Source organism: Camelina sativa, chromosome 20 (genome assembly GCF_000633955.1).
Source record: "Camelina sativa cultivar DH55 chromosome 20, Cs, whole genome shotgun sequence".
NCBI lineage: Eukaryota > Viridiplantae > Streptophyta > Magnoliopsida > Brassicales > Brassicaceae > Camelina > Camelina sativa.
Window position 1 is genome coordinate 11,592,035 of NC_025704.1, and position 8,178 is coordinate 11,600,212.

An 8,178-nucleotide genomic window follows, 5' to 3' on the forward strand; every position below is an offset into this window, starting at 1 on the left:
CCGTGTCGAGACTTACGACTCAAAAAAAAAAAAAAAAAGAGTACAATGCTGCAGCAAAAACCACAAAATTAGAAGTTGGGATAAACAAAGCCTCGTAATCGGAATAACTTGAACTCATGCATAAACCCTAGTCGCAGTCGCGATCAACAGAATCCAGCAATATATATTTTATCGAGGCAAGAGGCTTCAAAATTTTTTAGGGTTATGTCAATTTCACAAAATCTAAAAAAAGAAGAATAGAACAAGAGAAACGAAACCGAACCCTTGCTTATCCTCCGGCGATTTTTCCGGTTACAAGCGAGATTTAGGCGAAGAAGGCGAAGAAGATGAAGAAGAAACGGTCGCCGTGTCTACTACTAATGGCACACCTCTGTTGTAAAAAGAGAAGTTTTCTGGAGAAGCTTTTTTAATTGAATCCCTTAATTTCTCGAAAACTTATGATAACCACTTAAAAGTTCCTAAATATTCATATTTAACCCCAAAAATAGACCTGTATACCGATAAGCACAGATCGAACCGGTTACTCGTCTAATTTCAGGAACTTATCCGGTGAACCGGTACAAGCAGATCGAACCGGATATCGTCTTGGTTAATTTGGAGTCATTTTAATTTTAAATCGGTTCGGATTGAGATTAAACACTTTAATTTATCGGTTAGGATGCCACCGGTCACACTTGTTTCTTTGTTTGTGATGCCTTTGATTTAAAAATACACACCTAACTGTTTCGGGAATTTGCAAAATCTAGAAACCCAGTGAAGTGGTTTACGTATAGGTAAAGCAATCAGAGCTCATAGACAGCAACAAAGTTCATCAACACACTCCCCAGCCAAAGCTTCCCATCTTTCTCTTCAACTTCACTCACCGATCTCACAAACTTCCCTTCACTATCTTCCAAAACCTGCATAAGCTTCCCTTCAGGGCTATACTTTGCCACCAATCCGTGAGGTCGCAACCCGATCTGGAACGAGTAGTGTGTTCTTGCAGTGATTGGGAGTCTTAGTATGAACATCCTCAGCTTAGGATACCTTGCCATTAAGTATGAGTAGTAGTTGCGCTTGCAATGAAGCGCCACCCAAAATTCACCGTTTTGGTTTGTCCTTACGTTATCAGGATGCCCTGGTAGTACCGCAAACACATCTGTTGTTCCAGCTTTCTCCCCTTTTAACCAGTACCTTCCTAGTCTGCATTACATAAAACAAACAAAGACGATTCTTAGATGTAATGGCTCAGATAGTTCTAAAAGGCTTCAATCAGTACTGAGGCCTATCCTATTCCTTTCTTCTGCTAGTGAGGCAACTGGCTGAAGGTCTATTTACATCATCACCAGATAAATATTGGTCGCAACATCAAGATTTCTACTAGTGAGGCAACTAACTGAGGGTAAGCCAATCATCAATCATTGGTCACAACATCAAAGAATTGGAAGAAGAACTACTACTACAGTCACTCACCTTCCAACATCTCCTTCACAGAATAGAAAGAAAGAACCGTCTTTGCTGATAGACACACCATTAGGAAACTGAACATTAGAGACTAGAACAACAGCTTTCTTAGCTATTGGATCATACTTCAGAACTCTCCCACTGTTATCTCCAGAGAAGACGAGCTGCAAGAAGTTCCTGAAAGAGAATCACAGTTAAAAAAAAAAATTGCAGAGATAAAAACAATCAGCAACGTTCTGAGATTCGAAATCAAGAGAACACAGACCTTCTCTGGTAATTGATACTGCTATCAGTAAAGTAAACAGTTCCATCATCATCAATGTCAAGATCATTAGTAAAACCCAATGGAACACCCTCAGCTTCAGTTACAAGCGGCATTGCTAAGCCACCTTCAGGACCTACTTTCAAAAGTCCCATATACGCATCAGCGATGTACAAATCTCCGTTTCTCTTATCGAAACGAAGACCCAAAGGACGTCCACAGATATGTTCGTTCCTCAAGTAACTCAAAGCAGAAGGCTTCGGATCACAAATCACCGATCGATTACTCGAGGTGTAAGCGAAATCAATCCATTCGTCACCGTTCCAAAACAAAACCCTACCATCAGCAACACCTGTGTACGGACCACGTCCGAGAGGATCAAACGCGACGCTCTCGGGGCCTTGGACTTGGTTTAAAAACAGAATCTTTGATTTCTGAAGTGAGTTCTGTGAATCTCTCTCCCATTGAACTTCATCGGGACGTGGGGAGATAACCTCGTGAGAGACGAAATTTGGGAAATCGGAGATGGCGCAGTGGTTGAAAGGGTCGATGCTGCAGTAGAGCGCGAGGGAGAGGGTGAGAGAGAGAAGAGTGATGGTTCTAGGAGATAAGAACAAAGCCATGATTGTGGCCTTGTTGAGGTATAGAGAAATTTAGGGTTTAAAAGGGAAAGAAGAAGAAGAAGAAGAAGAAGAAGAAGAAGAAGAAGAAGAAGAAGAAGAAGAAGAAGAAGGGTAGGTGGATCCATTGGTGGTTGAGCAATGCCAAGAGAGCTCTCACAGTACTACTGTACGTGGTACGCTACAAGCCTACAAAGCTTTAATGGTAAACAAAGACAAAGCACTACAAGTGGTATTGTAACACTAGGTAATAACCCATATTTTGCACAAGATCAAATTTTTGTTTGAGATATTACATTTGTAAATATATTTATGTAGTATAACATTTATAATACAAATTTATATTGGTTTGAATTCATGAAGTTTATGAAAGTTTAAAATATTAATTGTTTCACCATAAATTTTAGATTGACATGATGACGGATCTGGATCGAATGTAAACCAAATTAGTGATTATTTATATTTTTATCAAAATCTTAAACTATCAAATCAGATAAAAACCACAAAAAAACTAAAATTTCATAAACCAAATGATTTAAATAAAATTGTTAACCCAGTTAAACCCGTCTGCTAAGCCATCATGCAACGGGTTTAAATATTTTGAGCTGCAAAATGTCTTTGCATCTTTCCTGCTTGAATTCGTGAAATCCATGGGTAGCCCACATGCATTTCAGTAAATAATACCTTAAACATAATTTTAATATAGTTATGTGATAAATTTTTTAATAATAACACATTTCTTTTTTTTTTTTGTTAAAAACACAATGGCCTATAGCTGTAAATAATAAATCTAAAATATTGTGTATATAAATAAATTAAATAGCAGTGGCAGTTGACAAAAAAAATAACAGTAGTAGTTTTATGTAATCATATATATAAAAGTAGAGTTTCAATCTCTCCTTATTGGTCCACTTGGCAATGCAATTTTAACAAAAAAAAAATTATATTAAAACACAAATTTAAAACAATTAATTTTCACATTTAACTCACATAATATAAAACTGAAATCTTTATAGCTTCTCCCTATAAATTATGCATTAACTTTATTTCTCCACTAAGTTGTATTAATCAATTGTATTAAAACAAAACAATAAATTAGAATTGTAACTCTCATTTTTCTAAATGTAATTTTTCATCATTTCTCTTCCTATAAATACTCATTATCTTATTCTCTTAGTCTATCACTCTTTCATTCTCTCATCTTCTTCCACTACTCTCAAATCTTTTTTTTGTTTTGTTTTGTTTTGTTTTGTTTTTTTTTTGTTATTGTTGTTGTATGGGTTATAAAAAATCAAATCAAATATCATTGTAAAAGCTTAGTTTTAGAGTTTGTATGATATGTATATCTTATATATTTATTTTAATCTTTTAAAATGTTTATCTCCATTTTCTATTTTATATTAACATCTTATAAGTCATTATTTTCATACTTCCTTACAATATTCACCACACAATAAGATCATAAAGTTGAAATGATCCATATGTAATTATCTATTATGTCTCTGGTTATCTCACATATTCATGTATTATTTTTAATAATTTATAAAGATCAATATAATATTTAAAGATCAATATAATTATCCATTTATCCATTTATAAAGACTATTTTGTTTTGTGATCCAATTGTTAAATCTGCAGAGATCAATATAATATATATATTTTTTTTTATGATTTGAGGTTTTTGAAAACAAAAAGAACATAATTAAACAATTGGTTTTTTGTGTCTTTAATCAAAATAAAAAATGATCAAAAAAAAAAAACATATTCAACTGGAACTTAAATATAAAAATAAAATATAATTTTAAAAATATCATTTCACTAAATTCTCTAAAGATGAAACCATTAGTATGAAATCTAGCACTATAAATTAAATTGATGAGTGAAAACCAAAAAAATATAAGTTATCCTTGGGATTTTAAAAATTATTGAGATTGAAGAATTCATATAATTTTATAAGAAAACTAATTTAGTTTGTCACTTAAAAAGTAATATTTTTTATTTTGAAATATTATGTGTAAGTGTTGAGTTTATATCAACAAACAACCAAATCATGTGAATTTTGATTCAGCCACTTGGTATTCCTTTTATTTTAGGTTATAAAAAATTAAAATATTTATTTATAATTAAAGACATGTAACTCCATTTAACTCAAATGTAACTCCTATCCAATAATTGTACATTAATTCATTCCTCCTACTAACTTATTATCTTTCAAGAGAAATTATTTTTGGTTAAATTTTAATATTTTTTATTTATTTTGGTTGGCTAAACTTATATTCATATTTTGGTTGGCTAAATTAATATATTTCTCATGTAAAATTATTGTTTATAATATATTTCTCATTTCAAAGTTTAAAGCAATATATCATATATATAAAAGTAAGGTTTTGGTCTCTCCTTATTGGTTGATTTTCATTTAATGTTTTCTATTTTTTTTTTTTTTTTTATTTGCTTTCTAATTGCTTTAAACAATATTTAAGATCCAATAAACACAATACATTTAACTCACACATTAAAATAAAATTATAACTGAAAATAAAATAAATTATGCATTAATCATATTCTACCACTCAATTTTATTCAAACACAATAAATTACTATTGTAACTCCATAGTTCTAAATGTAACTTCCATCATTTCTTATCATATAAATAAGCATTCTCTCAATCTATCATTCTCTCATATTGACATTCTTTTACTATCTCATTTTCACATTCTCTCATTCTCTTCTACAATTCCTCAAATCATTTTTCGTTTTTTTGTTATTTTTGATTTCTTATTTTTGTTGTATGGGTTTTTAAAAAAAAAATGAAATATCATTGTAAATTGTTAATGCTAAATTTTAATTTTAGAGACTACATGATATATATTTTACATTGTTCTTATTTTAAAAGATTTATCTCCTTTATCTAATTTGGATTATTATCTTATAAGTAATCATTCTCTCTTCCTCTCCCACCAATATCAAATGTTGTTATATCTCATATGTGTTGTAAGAGTTTGATTCTATATTTTAATTTAGAAAGTATTATATATATATAGATATTACATTGTTCTATTTTTTAAAGATTCATCTCCATTATCTAATTTGGATTACCATCTTATAGTAAACATTCTCTCCTCCTCTCCTACCAATATCAAATGTTGTTATATCTCATATGTGTTGTAACTTGTAAGAGTTTGATTCTATATTTTAATGTAGAAAGTATTATATATATTTAACATTGTTTTCAATTTTTATTTTATTTATATAAAAAAATATTTCTTTTATATTTCTTGCCTTTCTAATCTATTCATATTTATTTTTTAAATTTGCATAGTTAAATTTAAATTCACATATGTTGGTTTTAACAAAACAATCAACTTTATTTGAGAATTAGATGTTCCTATTCATTTTTAAACGATCAATGTGTAACATATAAGCATTTTGTCTTGCAATCACAAGTTCCATTTCCATTGCTTAACTCCATGGTTAAACTATAATATATGTTGTCCTATTTGTAGGAATAACAACATACTTATTTAATTTATTTAAAAGAGCAGATGATTAAACGAAATAAACATTTCTCCAAATTTTATAATTCAATCAGTGAGTGTACTTATTACTTTGAAAAACTTTTACATTGAAGTTCATAAAATCATATAAGAAAACTAAAATACTATATCACTTCAAATTTGGAAGGAAACACTTGGTATTCCTTTTTAAAAAAGTCAAGACACATATAAAAATTTATTAATATTTAACTCACTTTAAAGACATTAAAGGTCATTTAACTCAAAAATAACTTCTATCCAATAATTTCATACATTCCTCCCACAAATAAAAATATATATATATATATATGTTCAAGATTGTATTTAAATATTACATAATTTTTTAGTTAGCTAAATTTATAGTCACATATATACAATATATATACATAAGAATTTATATTACTTATTAACACCATAATTTGACCCATTATTTGCTTAACTCAATATTGGTTTCAAAGCCAACTAAAGAAAAACAGAAACGATCTTATTGATATTAGACCAAAACATGGGCATACAAATATAATCACTTACACGGAAGATATTTTTAAAAATTAACTTATTATTGCAACATCAACGTATGAAGGGTTTACATAAGCAGTTAATTAGAAAATATATAAAACAATAAATGTATTGGAAACAATATCAGTCAATGATAAGATTGGATCCTCAAAAGCAAGAAACAACATCTTCATAATTCATAAAAAGTAAACGCCACAATTATACACATCTGAACGAAATGGTATAAACATATAGTGTATAAATAAAAGTGACGGCAAAGCCCGTATATGCCTAATTAAAACGAAATAATACAAAAGAGAAAACGAAAAAGACAAAAAAAAACAAGAAAGTGCCAACTACACCACAACCCACGCGTTGCGTGGGAAGCACCTAGTATTATAGAATCTTAAGGGCAAATAATAACACGTCAGCTTTTTTTAGAGAATGTTTCTCTCTTAATATATAGGGGATTATTAAAGACTTTACTCTCAGTTTTATTGTACAGTTTTCATGTAAAACTCTTTTTTACATCTTGGCACTATTTCCTAACAGCTTCAGCTTATATTTTCTCTGTACAGCTTTAAATGTCGTACAATCTTACTCTTTATTAGAAAAAATTAGTCCAACAATCCCTCAAACCCTCAAATTTTTAGGATTTTTAAATTCCAACAACCCCTTAAACCCTCAAATTTTAAAAGGTTAAATAGTGAACCCTCAAAATCTTTCACATATTTCATTTAAGTTCTTATAATTAATATGTCTTACAAATCAGTCTATTACATTCAATTGTTTAAAGATATCTATATAAATTAAAAACATACTAAATTAAAATTGAAATTATTGATATATGAAAGATATACCATTTAAAAACAAATTTTACACAACAATAACATTAATCATAATTTTTTAAGACACACTAATTAATCTTATACGTGAGCATTATGGTAAATAATTATATTGAGTAATTTTATATCATGTAATTTTATTTTATGTTTTAAAAAAATTATATATTAGTTTATGTTATCATATAAGGTTTTGTATTTATTAATATTATTTGATATAATTTTTTTAATTGTATGTTTTATATTCATACTAGGAGTATCACAAACATAAATCAGTCGTACACACAACATAAAGATAAATCTGATAAATACAACGTAACAATAACTTAATTTAGCTGTAGTACAATGATAAATGAGCCATATAATATTTTGTAAACTGCAAAAAAGTCATTTGATAATCTCATGAATTTCCAATGATGTTGCCTTCATGCCATATCCCTGTAAAAATGAGACCAATAGCATCAGAGTATGACAGGAAAACCAAAAAAGTAATGTGTGTGAGAAACCACCTTGTTTAAAGCCTTCGTTGGCCACTGGGAGAGTATCTTTTTGTTTGTCTAACCACGCGTCCAAATCGCGATTTATAGGGTGGTGGGATGGAAGTGCTGGCAGAAGGTTCATCACCTTGAAAAATCAGTTGTTGAAGTTCTTCAACCAATCCGTCTGATTGATCACCTCGATCTTCGTCCAGTGTCTCATCCACATCCAATGCATCTGCGCTAAGATGGTTGGTTAGAGCCTCTGCATAGTCACTAACCTCAACTTCGTTCAACGACTGCGTCTACATCTCATCCACATCTGCATAGTCTGTGTATTCGTCAGTGTCTGCGTCTGACCGATCATGCACTTAGGGCGGTGGGTTAGAGCCTCGAGCCTAGGCAAAACACAAGCTCAGGCGAAGCATAGTCACCAATCTCAACTTCCTGATCTTCTTGGTTCTGAGAAAGTAATTCTTGTGCAAGTGCATAACCTCTCTTCCA

The 8,178-nt window shown here is 30.3% G+C and overlaps 1 protein-coding gene across 1 annotated transcript; it reads right to left on the reverse strand.

Moving 5' to 3' along the window:
• LOC104770523 (protein STRICTOSIDINE SYNTHASE-LIKE 3-like) lies at nucleotides 627–2,496 on the reverse strand. Its single transcript, XM_010494957.2, has 3 exons — nucleotides 1,709–2,496; nucleotides 1,453–1,620; nucleotides 627–1,182 (listed from the first exon to the last, which is right to left on the reverse strand). Exons 1-3 carry the CDS (start codon nucleotides 2,326–2,328, stop codon nucleotides 783–785), a joined length of 1,188 nt encoding a protein of 395 aa, XP_010493259.1. The 5' UTR covers nucleotides 2,329–2,496; the 3' UTR covers nucleotides 627–782.